General features: G+C 47.8%; 1 protein-coding gene across 9 annotated transcripts in view; it reads left to right on the forward strand.

Annotated features, from left to right (window-relative positions):
* Positions 1 to 16,778, forward strand: part of LOC144374867 (nephrocystin-1-like) — a 41,881-nt gene extending 25,103 nt beyond the window's left edge. The window contains exons 12-18 of one of the 9 annotated variants that reach the window (XM_078037628.1): positions 1,462 to 1,535; positions 3,194 to 3,299; positions 4,524 to 4,606; positions 6,697 to 6,773; positions 7,976 to 8,075; positions 13,621 to 13,782; positions 16,570 to 16,778. In XM_078037628.1, coding sequence (XP_077893754.1) covers positions 1,462 to 1,535; positions 3,194 to 3,299; positions 4,524 to 4,606; positions 6,697 to 6,773; positions 7,976 to 8,075; positions 13,621 to 13,782; positions 16,570 to 16,630 — 663 coding nt within the window. In that variant the 3' untranslated portion in view covers positions 16,631 to 16,778. Of the gene's footprint in view, positions 1 to 1,461; positions 1,536 to 3,193; positions 3,300 to 4,523; positions 4,607 to 6,696; positions 7,202 to 7,975; positions 8,310 to 8,378; positions 12,423 to 13,620; positions 13,783 to 16,569 lie in introns of those variants that run through there. The other 8 variants (XM_078037630.1, XR_013434134.1, XM_078037633.1 and 5 more) reach the window with 8 other exon arrangements.
* The last annotated feature ends 401 nt before the right edge of the window (positions 16,779 to 17,179 follow it).

Genomic DNA, 17,179 nt, shown 5'->3' on the forward strand with positions numbered 1-17,179 from the left:
TTGAAGGCTTCTTTAACAAATCTAGCCTATTACAAAGGAAAGCTCTGTTGTCGAGCCTGGGCAGTGCCAATCCAGGACTCCCTCCCAGCACCCACCGTCCTCGCAGGGCAGGTGCACCCACACCTTCAGCGTCGGGGGGAGCCTCAAGCCTCTGGGTCTGCTGCCTGCTTTTCTTTTTTGTTTTATTTTCTAGGGCTGGGAGGGAGCCCGGCTTTGTTCTCTCTCCCTGTTGTCCTCTGTTCTCTTTCCTCCTTCTTGCGTGTGGTTTATTCGTTTCTTAGAACTCCATTCTGAATTATCCGTGGTGTTGAGTGGTCTCTCTGGGTGGCTTCCTGGGTGCTTGCTGTAGGTGTCATTTTATACACCCAGCTAATCACAGGCAGCGTTCTGGTTGGAGAGAGGCAGAGACTGTCCCTCTCTCTAATTCTCTTTGTCCTCATTCACTCACAACTGACTTGTACATTTCCTCTACATACACTGAAACCACATCATCCAGTCTTACAATTTTTGCTTTAACCATCAACTGAGAAATTAGTAGTATTTAATCAGATCTTTACTGTTCCCATTGATCTCCTTCCTGATGTTCCAAGATTGCTTCTTTAGCTTGTCTCTTCTGTACAGAGAGTGTCCTTTAACCATCCCTTCAGGGTGACAGATTCTCTTAAACTAGCTTTATCTGAGTATCTGTCTCCCTTCCTTCCTAAAGGACCTTTCCACTAGATGTGGGACTCTGGATTGACAGTTCTTTTCATCTACCACTTAAACACCGTGGTGCCACCTCTTCCTGGCCTCTGGTTTCTGCCGAGACACCCACTGCCATCTGAGTCATTCCCCTGGCTTAACCTGGCTGTTTTTCTCTCTTGCTACCTTCAGTGTATTTTTTTTTTCCTGTTTACTTTAGAAGTGTGGTGTACCTGGCACAAATCCTTTTGGATCTCCCCTGTTTGGAATTTGCTCAGCTTCTTAAATCTGTCGGTTTCTGTCTTTGGCTGAAATTGGGGATTTTTCAGCCATTATTTCCTACAGTACCTTTTAAACTCCTCTCCTCTGGGACTCTGATGACACAAGTGTTAGATCTTCTGTTTTAGTCCTCTAGGCTTCTGAGGTTTCTACCTAAAGTGTCACTTCCTCTTCTAGTAAGCATATCTCAGATATTGAGTATTCACTTGATGTGGTTTATTACTGTCACAAGGGCACAAATGTGAATCTATTTTATCAGCTCCTTCATTGTTTTATTAATAAGTATTGGGACCATTGTTTTCACTGTTTGAAAAGTTAGATGCATACTATATTGGATGAAGAAAGAAACCCAGATCTTACAGAACTGCATGAAATAAAAAATGGAAGCCCCTCCTCTCCCTCTGCCCTGACCAATATAGCCACTGGTAATTATCTGGGACTAAGAGGGTGATGTTTCAAAGAACTTCCTACAGCCTGATCTGAAATCGGAAAATCTTTCAGGTCCTGAGCAACATTCACACTGTGAGGGCCACGTGGCAACCCAAAAAGCCCAAAACCTGGACCTTTCTCCCCAGGTAAGAAATGTGCTGAGTAGCAGAACAGGAAACACCCTGCTTTCCTCCTAGGCGACCAGCAGTTAAGACCTAAGAGGAGGCATCACATTCAGCACAGAGCACATGGAGCCACATGTGAACCCTTAGATTCTTTACTGTTCTAGGAGAACTTTGATTAAAGTTATTTGTGTTTCTGACTCACCAAGGTTATAATTCCAATGAATCATCCTATTCATTGGATTTCAATTTTAGGAAATGCCCATTTGATGAAAAATGCAGAAAAGAAGATAAAATTTAGGAAGTGAAGTGTTTTTCAGAAATGGAGTCTTACAACTGCACTAATGACAGTTGTGTTTTCCTCTGATGAAATGAAAGGTGCCGCCTAGGGAACCAGTACACTCTGGACTGTCAGAACTGGGATGAGGTTAAGGTTTCTACCACTGAGTCAGTCTCGCAGGGATGGATGCTAGTGAATCCAAGATGTCTCTCTGTTCTTTTAATAATACAAATTGTCTGTAGTTCACCTACTTCCACCCCCAGGTTTCATTACTTGAGTGTTTACTTCCCTCCCTCAACTAACTCCCTTTGTTACTGCACCCTAATTACCCTTCTCCTAATAAAGATCTTAACACAAATGGGGGTTCCTTGAGAGGGCACTGGCTGTGAGTGAGGCCCGCAGCTTGCTGGGTGCCGCAGGCATCCTTGCTTGACTACAGCACAATGCCTGAAAGTGAGCGTGGCCTCCTGACCTCCTGACCTCCCTGCCTCCAGGGAGACACACCACATATCTTTGGGTCTGTCATTTCACAGTTCTGTGATGCACAGCTGTGTGTCATGCTTTCTCAGGATATAAAGGTGAGCTTTGGGAGGAATAACAAAGTGCTTGTCACCTTCCTGAATGAACTGAGGTATCCGTTACGTGCCCACTTCTTCCTAGTGCATGAGGGTTTACTTGTATGTCAGTGGGGAAGAAACACAGGTGCAAATAATAAGAATGCTCTCTACTTAGGATGCTCTAGCCACGCACAGGCCCTTGGGTCCCTGGTTTATTCAATCCTTAGAGTGGCCCTGTGGGGCGGGCGCTATGGATTACTCTGATCAGGCAGGCTGTGAGGATATGGGTCTCCAAGCACTTTGGGAAACACAGAGGAGAGGGAAGTTAATTCTAGCCCTTGAGCCTCAGGAGGTTTTGTAAAAGAAAACTAGACCTCAAAGACGGGGTAGGGTTTTATAGGCAAGAAGGGGGGGATGGATGCTGTGTAGGGAGAGGGGTGGGAGGAGCCCAAGGGGAGGGGGCCTGTTCCAGGCAGGCATCAGGAAAGCCCAGCAGACATGTGTGCCCAGCCACTCAATTCTGTTTAAAATGAACAGCGATTGGCATAAAAACCTTACAGCATATGCCAAGTGGGCCTTGAGCACCTTGGGGTGGTTTGCTGCACAGGTTGTATGTTAGCCCTGCTCGGAGAAAAGTAAGTGAAGAGAAAGGTGTTTCCCTCAACAAGGGAGCTGAGTGTGTTTACCAAGTCAGTGGTGTGGATGGGTCAGTCCGTCTGCTCTTAACTTTCCTTAAGAGACCTTTGTGGTAATGCAGAGGCACAAGCCTTGTGCCTTGGACGGGGCAGAACGCCCCTTCCCACTGTGCACTGTGGTCAGTAACCCATGTTTCTTTATCGTTCCAGGTCACTGGCTTCTTGCCATGCTTGCTCCATGGCGACTGTTTTATCAGGTCCAATTCTTCATCTCCAGACCTGGGAATATTATTTGAACTTGGAATTTCTTCGCAATGTATGTCAGACGCAAGATAAATGTCACTTTATAATATACCAGTTAAAAGGGAATTGGCAGGCTGGGTGCCATGGTTCAGGCCTGTGATTTCAGCGACTCAGGAGGCTGAGCAGGAAGATGGCAAGTTCAAAGCCAGCCTCAGCAACTTTGAGAGGACCTAAGCAACTTAGTGAGACCCTGTCTCTAAATAAAAAATTCAAAGGGATGGGGATGTGGCTCAGTGGTGAAGCACCCCTGGGATCAGTTCCCCCCCCCCAAAAAAAAAGGAGTGCTGGAGTGTGTGTGTCTGTGAGTGAAGTCCTGGAGGGTTTCCCTAGGTGGGATTTTCATCTCTGGTGGAACGAGCTGGCAGTGCTCATGATTCTTATGCAGTGCTGCTTTCTCAGTGGCATTTAAGATGAACAGGACCTGCTTACATGTGTAGCACCAGTGAACGCCAGAGCTCCTAAAGAATGGAAATTCAGAACAGAAGGGGTTTTCAGAAAGTGATCAGAAGCACCATGGCACTTCAACCCCAGGACCCAGTGCACCTGGCCCTGCAGTCAGCAATTCTTATTGAGAGACCTGGCCAAGTGGCGGTTCTGTGCAGGGAACACCAGAAGCATGGTGTCATGTGAACTGCTGGAGCCGAGGCGTGGCCATGCTAGCAGCCCTCCTCTCCCACCCCCTAGCAGCATCTTAATGCAGTATAGGAACCCGGCCCCTCGTAGCCCAGAGCCACCACAGGTACCCTGTGTACTGCATCATCCTGGGTTTCTTTAGGACAAGTAAACCCAGGGGAGTCGCAGATGAGTCAGAGCGAGGAGAGGAGCAGCCCGGAGCCAGGCCCAGTGGCCTCTGGCAGTGGACAGTGGGGCAGACTTCCAGGTGTCAAGGCCTTTGCATGCTGAATCCCCACAGTCCACTGCAGGGAGACAGAGCTTGCTGATTCAGGAGCACCCATGTGCCTCTGGGTGATGCCACAGGAAGTGCTCAGCTCCTGAGGCACCTGTTGGCACATCAACAGTTTCAGGGATTTTCAAGGGAAATTTTGACAAAAGGTGAGCATCACTTAAAGTGCCACCTCTGCTGTACCGTGGGACCCACCACGTTTCATTTGATTTTCTGGGGCAGAACTGCTTAGCCCTAAGCGGGGATACTGGCCTTGTTCCTTTCAGGGGCTTGCATGTGCTTATAATTTTGACTCGTTCAGATGTTGTTTCTCAGACTTGTTTTATTTCCCAGTCAACCGGTGAGAGAGGAGAGTTGAGTTGCGGCTGGGTGTTTCTCAGGCTCTTCGATGCCAGTGGCGTTCCAATACCAGCAAAGTAAGTGCTCTGCGAATTCCTAGCAGTTGTGTGATTTTGTAGAAGTTCTTTTTTTAGGATCAAGGAACTCAGGTTTGTTCTGTTGGCATGTCAACAGCTTTTGGGGCGAGGGCTTTTAATGTTGATTTTAGTGTTGTATAAAGTAGTGTATGAAAGCAACACACACACCCTCCCCCAGAGAGGGAGAAGGACACATAGGACATGTTCTAGAATATGCTTGCACTGTCTGCCTGCTGGGACTGTTCCCTGAAGTACTGGCACATTCCACCATGCTGAAAACAGTGCAAAAGCTAAGTCCAGGGTCCCCAGGTCCTCTGTGAATCTGTGTAGGACATTGAAATTATAGCAGTTTTTTTAATATTTATTTTTTAGTTGTAGTTGGACACAGTACCTTTATTTATTTATTTTTATGTGGTATTGAGGACTGAACCCAGGGCCCCGCACTTGCTAGGCAAGTGCTCTACCTCAGCCCCGGCCCTCCTGTAAGCAAATTTAAACTTTAAAAGCACAGTGCAAGCTAGAAGCAAATATCCTCATGCATACCACAAAGTTGGAATGTTGTTAGCCCTAATGTAAAAAGAGCCCTTGAAAACTAATAAGTAAAAGATCATCTGAATTTGTATTTATTTATTTATTGGTTCCAGTGATTGAACCCAGGGGTGCTTAACCACTGAGCCACATCTCCAGTCCTTTTTATTTTTTATTTTGAGACAGAGTCTCGCTGAGTTAGTTAGGACCTCACTAAGTTACTGAGGCTGTCTTTGACTTGTGATCCATCTGCCTCAGCCTCCCAAGTCACTGGGATCATAGGCATGTGCCTCCTCACCCAGCTCATCTGAATTTTTAAATGGGGAAAATAAAGATCTAAGTCTAGGATATAAACAGGACATTCACAGAGGGCTACAGATGGACAAGCAGTAGGGAGGATGGTGATCAAGATTCTAAATTTGTCATTACGGAAACTCAGGGTGCTGGGTCCCACACTGCCTGTATAACAGGAGGTATGCGCCATAGTGTCCAAATTCCCCCCACCTTTAATCTGGGGAAATAATTCCTACCCCACAAGCTCCTGGTGAGGATTAACTTGGATAACATGCCCTGCACAGCCTCCTTACCACTGAACCCTAGTTTCTAATTTCATCCTAGCCGGAGCAGGAGGGGCGCCCCATTATCAGGAGTGAATACAGAAACTCAAGTTTCTTATGATTCTTTAAAAAATATATTCAGGGTTTTCACTTATACTTAGAAGAAAAAAATAAGGAAACATCCAAAATTCCACCTTGGCAAAGTGAGGTCCCAGTTATTTCCTAGAAGGTGGAGCTCGGTCGATAGGGAAGCATTCTGATGTGTATTGTGAGGCACAGGGAGTCACAGGGTGGGTGACAGTCAGGGCAGGAGACTTACTGAAGTAGGGGGAAGGACAGAGGAATTTTTCACTTTTTACGTGTCCTGTCTATGCCATTCCAACATTTTTCTTAAATATTTATTTTCTAGTTATCGGTAGACACAATATTTTTATTTTTTATTTTATGTGGTGCTGAGGATCGAACCCAGTGCCTCACGCATGCTACGCAAAGTGTTCTACCTCGAAGCCACAACCCCAGCCCCCATTCCAACATTTTACAACGATCTATGTTACTGTTTTATTTTAAAAATCATATAAATTCATAATGGGTTAATTTCAAATATTGATTCAACACATTTAAAAACAGTAATTACTTGCTATTAACAAGTCATTCAAGTCAAAACATCTTTATTTTTATTTGTTTATTTTTATGTGGTGCTGAGGACCGAACCCAGTGCCTCATGTGTGCAAGGCAAGTGCTCTACCACTGAGCTACAGCCTCAGGCCCATCTTAATAACAGAAATCTTTCTCATTTTCATATAAGTACATTTCCTGTGTTGATGCTTGGGACAGAGTCTCTTTGCTGAGATGACACCCCATGGAAGGGTCAACACTGTCATTCTCATCCATCAATGAGACATAATTAGAATGAATACATTTGTGCTAAAAATGTTTCACTTCTGGTTCAGGTGTCTACGGAATGCCCGCCATGCGCAGCCATCATAGTATGTTATTCCTTCACAGGACTTACGAGCTCTTCTTGAATGGTGGCACTCCTTATGAAAAAGGTGTTGAAGTGGACCCTTCAGTGTCCAGAAGAGGTACTGCAGTGGTGCGCTGCCTTCTGTCAGCTTTCCGTCACTGTGACAACGTACCTGAGATAATCAACTTCAGAAGAAAGAGGTTTATTTTGCTTCACGGGTTTCCGTCCATGATTGCTTGGCCGTTTCTTTGAGCCTGTGACATCAAGGTGGGAGCACATGGCAGAGGAGGCCTGTTCATCTCATGGTTGCCAGGACTCAGAGGAAGGGTTGGGGTCCAGTATCTTCAACTGACCAGTGTCCTAGCCTCCTCCCATAAGGCCCCATCTCTTAAAGGTCCCACACCTTCTCCCTCAGTGCCACAGGCTGGTGACCAGGCCTTTAATTTGTGGGCCTTTGGGGAACACCTCAGATCCAAACCGTGGCACCTCCTTTTCCTTAAAGATGAAACAAATGGCAGAGGCTTCAGAGAAGGCAGCCGTATTCCAGTAAGCATGACAGTTTCTACTTGGATTCCCATGTTTTAAGATGTGCCATTTGGTGATGTGATCTTAGTCATTTTTATCTCAGTGATTGTTATTTTGGTAGCACATGTAAGACTATAATGTTGAAAATCGTGAGAAATGGGGCCCTGCGTTAGTTCTGTCGCTGAATGCTGAGCTGATGCTGTGGCAGGTACAGAGTGAGTGAAGCCGGCTTCCTCAGAGATGGCCCATTTCAGGGTCAGGGCGTGTAGGCATTGAAATCGTGACATGCATGCCACCTCACCCTCCAGGAAGATGGAGCACCCGTCAGTATGTCTGTTGGCCAGGGGACACCAGGGAAGGGAGTGGAGGGCAGCACAGATGGGCCCTCCCTCGGGAAGCTGTGGGCTGACGGCTGGAGCCCCCTCGCACGCCTCAGCCCTCCCGTCCTTGTGTGGTCCAGGACACCAACCCAGGCTGCTGCCCCAGTGGCAGGCTCTCTCCTCCTTGGAACAGGAAGGAGTTGGGGTTTGGGGTGTAGGTGCTTCTTCCTGGGGCCGCATGTGCCCTTCCCCCTTTCCCTGCGTGCTGCTGCGGCCATCTGCCCTAGTGGCCAGGGGTGCTGTAGGGAGGCCGCAGGTGTCTGTCACCGCCAGGTCTCTTCTGACAGCCGGAGGGATGTGGGCGCCTCCTGCCTGCTATAACCACCAGTTGTGCTGACCTGTCACTTAATAGTCTTAACAAATAGTCTTACCCGTTCCGAGCGCTGACAGCTGTGGGTCTGTTTCTGTTTGACAGCGCAAGGCAGTGTTTTCCAGCAGATGATGACCATGCGGAGGCAGCCTCAACTCCTGGTGAAACTGAGGTCTCTCACCCAAAGGTCATGGAGCATGCTCAGGTGCGTCCCGCTTCCCGGGCAGTGACCGCGGGGCACTCGGCCCCAGGTCGCATCTGCCTTGGGTCCCCCCTGCTTGGCTGTCTCTTGTCATTTACTTTTTACCTAATTAATTATTTTTGCCAAAGAGCAGAAGAGAAATAGAAAAATAATAAAGCTTAGCATCATTTACTCTTCTTTAACACTAAGCTCAAGTGACAGACTTGGTAATAAATCCTTCAGCTACTTTTGAACAAATGAGACTTACCAATGCCTGGGCCTATCTTCAGGGAAATCTTTTTTTACTTGTTCTTTTTGGTTTTATAGGACAGGAGAATGTATTTTGACATATCCTACATACATGGTGTGCGACTTCCCATTCTTGTGGTTGTACATAGTGTGGAGTTCCACTGGTCGTGGGTTCATATGTGAACACAGGAAAGTGACGTCCCACTCATTCTGCTGTCTTTCCTATTTCCAGCCCCTCTCCCTCCCCCTCACACTCTTTGTCTAATCCAATGAACTTTTCTTCTTCCCTCCCCTCCCCTTATTGTGCTTTAGCATCTGCATATCAGAGAGAACATTTGGCCTTTGGTTTTTGGGGACTGACTAGCATATTTCACTTAGCATGATAATCTCCAGTTCCATCCATTTATTGGCAAATGCTATAGTTTCCTTCTTCTTTAGGCTAAGTAATGCTCTCTTGTGTATATAGATACCACATTTTCTTCATCCATTCATCTGTTGAAGGGCACCTAGGTTGGTTCCGTAGCTTGGCTACTGTGAATTGAGCTGCTATAAACACTGATGTGGCCAAGTTACTACAGTATGAACTTTTTTTTTTTTTTTTTAATCTTAGGTTTATTTAGGTTTTACTTGCATGCAGTAAAATTTATGATTTGGGGGTTGCAGTTCCTGGAGTTTTGACAAATGTACCGATCACGTGACAATCACCACAATCCAAAGAATATTCCCTTTGCTCTCAAAGGTTCTTTTGTGTCCCTCTGTTGTCAGCTCCCAGCTCTGGACTTGGGGAAGCACTCCTCAGTTTTTTTCCCCAGCACTTTGGCCTTTCCCAGATGCCATAGGTGGACTCATGTGGCCTGCGGCCTGCAGCCTCTGAGTCTGGCGTCTTGGACCATCATACATCTGAGGCTCGTCCACGCTGTTGCCTTTGTTAGTGATTTGTTCCTGTTCATTCTAAATGGTTACTGCTGCATTTGATGGACATGCCACCATGTGTTTATCATCCTCTAGTTGGTGGTCATTTGGGTTTTTCTAGGTTTGGGTAACTATAAATAAACCTGCTCTAAATATTTGCATACACGTTTCTGCGTGTGTGGATGTGAGGCTACCTACATCTCAAGTAGGACTGCCTAGCAGAGGGTTTGTTGTTACATCTGGTGTTGGTCTGGCTGCTTCCCTGAATGCCTGTGCCATTGACCCTCTCCCCCTCTCTGTGCACGGGTTTCAGTGATTCCGTGTTCTTGGCAGCATGTGGTATGATTTTTCTGTTTAGACCAGTTTAAAAAGTGAACAGCAGTTTCTCACCATGGTTTCATTTGCCTTTTCCTGGGGAGATCCCAGAGCTTCCAGTTCTCACTGGATCCCCTGTAGTCATGTAACCTTCTCTCGGGGTTTCAGTAGCTGCCTCTTTAAAATGGGGATAATAGCAATGTCAATTCCCTCCAGCTGTAATGAGGTTTAATTGAAAGCAAGTATATAAAACACTTAGTCCATATTTATAGTCCCTGGCTATACAGAAACACAGTGGTATTGGCTATAATTATCTATATCCTAATTATTTTATATCCAAATAAATGTCAGTGCACACCAGGTAGATACATGCTGCCATTTCCTGAAATTTGTTCAAATGAAGAGGACTGAGGAATTTAAAACAGATGTTAACCGATTGGAGGGATGAGAGGGCCTTCCTCCAGGTCACACAGGGGACAGGAGACGGTGAGCCTGATGCAGGTTGGGGAGCAGCAGGGGAAGCAGACTGAGTGGAGGCTTCCGCCCCTGGGTCAGGGCCTTGCTTTAAATATCCCCTGTTCCTTCTCCAGAGCTGACAGGTGCTTGTCATCACACACGGGTGTTGAGTCTTTCAGTAACTGTTAATAACGTGCTCCTGGGGATTAATCTCTCCTTACCTGCCCCGCCTCTTTTTTCTTTTCCTGGATATTTGTGGCCCTTTTTTTGGCAAATCTTTTCTCAGAAAATTGTGTTTTTTTCCCAGTGTGAGGAGAAGCAGCACAGTAGTGGTCTTTGTCAGGGGCCAGCCGGACCCATGGGGCCTAGTTCTCCCTCTTGCTGCTGCTGCCAGCCGCTCCTCCGGGAGCCCAGGGCACCCCCGCTGCCCTGTCAGCACAGCGCTTCCGGCAGTTTCTGTGGCTCCAGATACTAGCTTTTAAGTCCCTTCACCATCTCAAGGTCAGGTTTGACTGTGGTGCAGGGGGTGGATGAAACTAGGAGCACTCTTCTGTGTGTTGGCTTACTAAGAAGGGCCCTGGGTCCTTGTCCCCAACCTCAGGGACTGAGGCTCTCGCTTGAGTGTAGTGCACACGGGCACCCAGACCTTTGATATCAGAGCATGCCTCTCAGGCGCCCTGCTGCTGCCGCCCCTGCCCCTTACCCAGACTTGGGCTGTCCTGGCATTGCCTCTGCACATGGCGGGATCCTGCCGTGTGCGTCCCTGGTGATGCTAAGGGTGGGTTTGGGCACCCTGCTGTTGTGACCCAGGGACAGGCTGGCTCACCGACAGCAGGCCATGGCAGTGAAACCAGAGGCCCTAGGCCTTTCCAAAGCCGTGGACCATGGGCTGCGGTGTACATAGGTCAAGGTCAGGGGCCAGATGTGAACTTTAGGATGTTGCTGCCCTGCCTGAGCACCTGGAGGGGCAAAGGCAGGACTGACCCAACTGGGCATCCTCGCCACCCATCCTGCTACCTACAGAGAGAAGGGAGCGAGTGTGGCACCTGCAGCCCTCTCCTCCCTTTCCAAGGAGCATCCACCTCCAGCCCCACCTGCCCTGCCTACCAGCTCCACCTTGGCTCAGCCATGTCTCTGCTCCCAGGAGACACGAGGGGTCTTTCCAGGACGCCAGCGAGCACAGAACAGTGGAGCAGCAGCGCCAAGAGCAGGAAGCCCAGTATTTGTCTCAGAGCCCTTTGTCCCCTAGGGCCCTAGCTGCCCCAGCCCACAGCCTTACATGAGTGTAGCCTGTGGGTGTCAAGAGACCTTGAAAATGCGGATGAAGCTGGGCAGACCCCTGCTCCCTGGAGAGAGCTCCAGGGTCCTGCACAGGGGCCCAGCAGACTGTTCAGCGAGCTGGCTGGGCTGGGACAGGCTAGGGGGCGCTGTCATCGTGGCAGGGAGCACACAGGTGTCTCGGGCTCCCCAAGGCTTGGCTTTCTGACTCTGGAGCTGTTTCAGATCTAACTTAGTGCTCTATATTGTTTAGCCTTCTCTCAGGGTTAAATAGGAATTACCTCTCTCGTTCTGGAGCTCTTGTACAAAGGGTTCAATTTGCAGTGATCAGGTTCTCAGCCCCTTAGGGGAGGGGAAGCTCCGAATTTTAACTCTGAGTTCTGAGCACCAAGAAGCGCTGGCCTGTAGAAGGAAGCTACGTGCACGTGTGTGTGGCGGTGCTAGAAATGGACTTCCCTTTGCCTTTTTGATGCATTCTTTTTTCTTTTTTTAATTTTTATTGTTGGTTGTTCAAAACATTACATAGTTCTTGATATATCATATTTCACACTTTGATTCAAGTGGGTTATGAACTCCCATTTTTACCTCGTATACAGATTGCAGAATCACATCAGTTACACTTCCATTGATTTACATATTGCCATACTCGTGTCTGTTGTATTCTGCTGCCTTTCCTATCCTCTACTATCCCCCCTCCCCTCCCCTCTTCTCTCTCTACCCCCTCTACTGTAATTCATTTCTCCCCCTTGTATTATTTTTCCCTTTCCCCTCACTTCCTCTTGTATGTAATTTTGTATAACCCTGAGGGTCTCCTTCCATTTCCATGCAATTTCCCTTCTCTCTCCCTTTCCCTCCCACCTCTCATCCCTGTTTAATGTTAATCTTCTTCTCATGCTCTTTGTCCCTACTCTGTTCTTAGTTACTCTCCTTGATGCATTCTTTTCCTCTCTTTTAATGCTGTTATATTATTGCTAAAAATAAATAGGATATGGCCTACCTGAGGCCCATTCACCCCAATCACAGCACCTCTGCCACCAGAGACTGCTGGTCCCCGTGTGAGGTCAAGAGGATATGTTCTTACTACTTCAACTCAGCTAACCTTTGGTGACACAGAACTTTCTGGCCATCTTAGGTTTGGAAAAGTCAGGAGGTTTCTCTAAAGGAATTTAAAAAAAAAAAAAAAAAACAGGTAAGCAGCATTGCCTCATGTAGTGGGAAGGTGCCAGAAGGAAAGGCGTGCCCACTGTGGGAGTGCCCAGCCTGCCAGACAGATGAACAGGGAGGTGGGCAGCAAACAGCAAAGGAGGGGGTGAGAAGGAAGGAAGGAAGGAGGGCTCAGCCTTCCCCTGCGCAGCACAGCGACCACTGTTACTCAGCAGCAGCTGGAACACAGGCCATGGGGGCCTGGGGCAGAACAGCCTCTGGAGTCGCAGCATGACTGCTGGGTGCACATGGGGCACTGAGGCTGCCAGTCTTCGGCTCCTAGGTCAGGAGTAGACATGGGAACCTGAGTGGCTTCAAAGAGGGCTGAGGCTGCTCCCGCCTGGAAGTGGGGGAAACTGGCCTGCACCATGCCTTGATGCTTCTGGACAGTGGGCAAGGTGCTGCTCCAGTTCCCAGGAAGCTCAGGAACGGGGATCCCCTCGCTCAGGCCAGCCCAGGGTCACGATCACCGTTTCCTTCCAGCCAGCTGGAAGCCTGAATGTGGCCCCTAGGATAATTGTTCTAAAACTCTGGAGTTAATTAAGATAGAGGATTAATTTATAAAATTAAGATTTCTTTTATAACTTCTGAGTGTAAAAGTGAGTCTCTTATAGGAAAGCATATAGTTGGATCTCCTTTTTGCAGCCACAGGCCTAACTCCTAGGAAGCTGGGGACAGGTGAGGACTCTAGTTAGTTGCTGTCCCGCCTTAGCTCACCACCTGAGGTGACAGCTCCTCTGGCAGGGCTCCAAGGGCCCCACCTTCCCCAGGGAGACGGGGGCGGGGCTTATGCCAGGGCGGGAACTTGGAGCCTGGTCCCCCACAGCTCAGTGTGGGAGGAGCCCGGAAGTAGTGCCCTGGAGGCGGGGCTGCAGCTCCAGGTGTGGTGGGTCCAGCTCCCGGGATCCAGGAGCAGAGAAGGTGAGCTGGCCTGGAGCGGCCCAGGTCTAGAAGCCCACAGGAGGTTGGGACCCCAGGAGGACTCTGACGCCGCCCTGGAACCTCGGCCCCGGGTTGCCTGTCCCCTGGTTGCCTGTCCCCTGGAGCCCAGGGCGGTCCCCACAGCGCCCACCGCCCGACCCCGCTGTCCTGGTTCTCACCTAAGGGCTTTCCTCAGCGGAGCTGCTGGTCACAGCTGGTGGGTTTTGATTTGCAGGGTCCTGTTCAGGATGCGGTGGCCTCAGCAGTGTGGCCTGCGCCTTGGACCTCAGAGGAGAAGAGGTGGCCTGATCCATCCGCAGGCCCCTGGAGAGGGGAGGGCCAATGGAGGAGCCCAGTGTGACCTGGGGGCAGGAGGCAGGTTAAAAGACCTGCCCAGGTATTTCAGGTCTCACTGACTCTGTGTCCTTTTGTTTTCCTGTCGCACCTGTGGATTTTGTTTTAAGTCCTCGCTTTAAAAACCCTCTCCTGTTCCTTCTGTGTACCTGACCCATCATTTTAAACCATGTTCCAAGGTCACTTTTTGGTGTATGTGTGGTTCTGGGGATTGAACCCAGGTCCTTGAGCCTGTTAGGCAAGTGACCTACCTGAGCTACACCCTCAGAGACCCCTGTAAACTTTTTCCCCTCTGCCACGGGGTCAAGTTGCCAAGGCTGACCTCGAAGGTTCCTCTTCCTCAGCCTCCCTGGTGGCTGGCATGACAGGCATGCACCTGGGACTGTCACTCTAGCCTGTGATGGGAACTCATGTGCATCTGTCCAGGGCTAGGCATGGTTCTGCAGAGCTGTGCTCCAGGCTCCCTGCAGGGCTGTGGAGGCTTCTGCTGCCCAGCAGCCCTGGTGCCATGGCCAGGGCTCCTCCCACCCTGGGGCAGGCAGCTGCCCATTGCTGTAGGCTGACCTTATTTTCTTATGGCACCCTTACATACCCTGGAGTATGTTGGATTGTTTGTCCATTACGAGTCTAACAGGTCCTCTAGAACCTTCAAATAATTAGTAAAATTCCTAAAGAGTAAGTGAGCATGCAGAGAAATTGGGCTAATGGGAAGAATGATGTTGGATGATATTTTCATGACTTGAATATATTATCCAACATGAAGTTACATTTTATTACTTACAAAATAATAAAATAATGAAGCAATACCATGGGCTGAGCCAAAATAAATCCTCAGGATCTTAGGCATTCTGTAATAAATTTGCATCACTTGAAGTATAGAGTTGATCATCTCTGGGTAATGAAATGGAAGTAAAGGTATCAAAGCCAATGATCATCTGTTTCCAATTTTCTGTGATTTGCTTCAAGTGATAAAGTGGTGATATTTATTAATAATGGATCAAATAGGTTCATAATTGTTTTAGATAACAATTAGATGCCTTTACACTTTAGGCTATATGGGCACATTTGAGAACGGTTCCAGCCATTCTCTCATCCTTTGGGTCATTCCCCTCAGATGTCCTGTGAGACATTTTCTATGTGAGGCTTTAAGAGGAAGAAGAGAATATTCTGTAAAGAAAGCCTTGTGATCTGTGCATTATAAAATTAAATGGGTTCATTCAGAAATCAGAATTTCTATTGAAAGCTATTTGCATGAGCCAAATAAAACCTATTTCTAGGCGTCCTGGTGAAGACAAGGTTTTATCTTTATATGTCTCATTGTTTCTGCCTTGCGACCAGCTCGAGCTTCATGAAAGAAGGTTCAGTTCATAAGAAATTGCTAGTGAGTTTTAAATTAAAGACACAAGACTCTCATTACCTTTCACACAGCTCTGAGACGGCTTCTTCTAGCTCCCACTTCTAGCCACCTAATGTGGTGGCGAGGTTTACACAAGAGACTAGGGAGAGAGGGAGAGCATGCAGGGAGTAAGCTTTTATTGGGGAATAAAAAATTCAAGGGAAAATCCCATCCAGTGAACGTTAAGGGGGGCAGCATCCCAAGGTCAAGGGCAACGATTGGGTCTTCAGGTCAGTGGCCAGGCACGCCTCTGCATGGACAAGCCCTCGGACCTGGGAAAGGGTGGCGAATGGCTCTGACACAACTATGTTTGAGCGCCTCTCACCCAGCCAGGGAAGTAAGTCAAATCACGTGCGAGGATGGCCTCCCACAATTGTCTGTTTTTTTTTTTCTTGTTGTTGTTAAAATGAAATTCATAAGTTGGCAGACCATTTTTTCAGATGTGTAACTAGATGCCATTTAAATTACCCACCTTTAAATGGTAGACATTTTGTACATGAACACTGCCTGTCTGCACCTTTTTTAACAACCAGTCTGGGCTCAGGAGCCCAAATACCATTGTTAGCTGGAACATGTTCTTCAATTTGGCCTACTTGCCAGTATCCCCTGAGGTCATCTGTTCAATAAGCTTCCTTACTCCTGCTCCCTCACTGGCTTTCATAGAAACCACATACTGTCTATGAATCAGGGACACCAATCCCACAACATTGTGTTCTTTGAGCATCCAAAGTCCCACTTTTCACTTCACCATGCCTGACATAAGCAGTAATATTTATCAGCAAATGTGAGGTTTTCAAAGATCCAATTCTATGTGCTCCTTTCTCAAAGAGCATTAGGCAGGGCTATAGCATACATAAATATTAAGTAAAGGCCATAGTTTTAAAATGTCATCCATTGAATAGTTGACACATGTCTGAGATACTTTTTATTTTGGAGGAAGTATTTTTTAATAGGGAATTCCAACAGCTACGTAATAGTGAAATGAGAAATCTTGCATCCATTTTATTCTTTGTTTCTTATGATTTTTATCAGTAAGGATAAGATACTTTCTTGTTCCAATGCAGATGTTGCCCACTTCTGTAAATGGATGTGGGGTGTCACCTGCTACTTGCATGTCTGCATGTTGTGCTTGACACTAATATCGTACTTGGTAGGTGGCAGAAAGTCAATACTGAAGTTAAGGTCTTGTGTTGTAGCAGCAGAGCTGAAGATCCTTGGTGTGCCACCTTCTGCAACCCATGCTGCTCTGTTCGAGTCCTTTAATGACTTCCTGGTGATGAGCATCATGGTCTCCTGGTCTTTGAGAATGGCCAAGCATTGCTCTGTGAATGTGGAAGATGGGCGTGTGGAAGGCTCCAGGGAGGATGGATCATTGAACATGTACTCTAATCCATATGCCTCTTTAATGACCTGTTTTTCTTCTTGGGTTTTAAGGGAGACAGTGCCCTCAGACACTTCTGTGCAGCTGGGAATGCAGGCTTCTGCTTCACCTTGAAGGAAGCATTAATGATTCATTTCCAGAAGACATCAGAAGAGAGAAGTGAGCCTCTGGTATCATGCAGGTTCCTTGCATTGCCCATGGGCTAGAAGGGAGAAGAGTTGCTTCATGAGATTTGATCCCCTTTTTCCTGAAGAGTTTCACACAGAGGTGAGTCCCCAGCATGTTTAGACACCATTTCAGACCCCTTTGTTAACGGAAATGAATCGCACCCCCTGATGATGTGGAAGAGCTAAAGATGTGTTTGCTATGAATTTTCTATTTTATTTCTCAGGGCCTGAGTCAAGCCAGCCATTGTGCTGTCAGCGCATGAGCTGCTGGTCAAATGTGAGGAAGTGGTCTTGCTTTATGAAAATACCACCCTGATTCAGTGAGCCAGAGGCAGCCTGCAGTCCCTGTTTTCCTATAAAGGCAGATTGCTGTGGATGGCCTCTGGCCTCGTCATGCAGCCCTGCTCAGAGTAGGGGATTGAGGGTCCAGGCAGATCCCTAGTTCCTTTTGACCTTTATTGCCATTGGGCCACCCCAGGGTCCTTGGACTCTACCT

Source organism: Ictidomys tridecemlineatus, unplaced genomic scaffold (genome assembly GCF_052094955.1).
Source record: "Ictidomys tridecemlineatus isolate mIctTri1 unplaced genomic scaffold, mIctTri1.hap1 Scaffold_910, whole genome shotgun sequence".
Lineage (NCBI taxonomy): Eukaryota > Metazoa > Chordata > Mammalia > Rodentia > Sciuridae > Ictidomys > Ictidomys tridecemlineatus.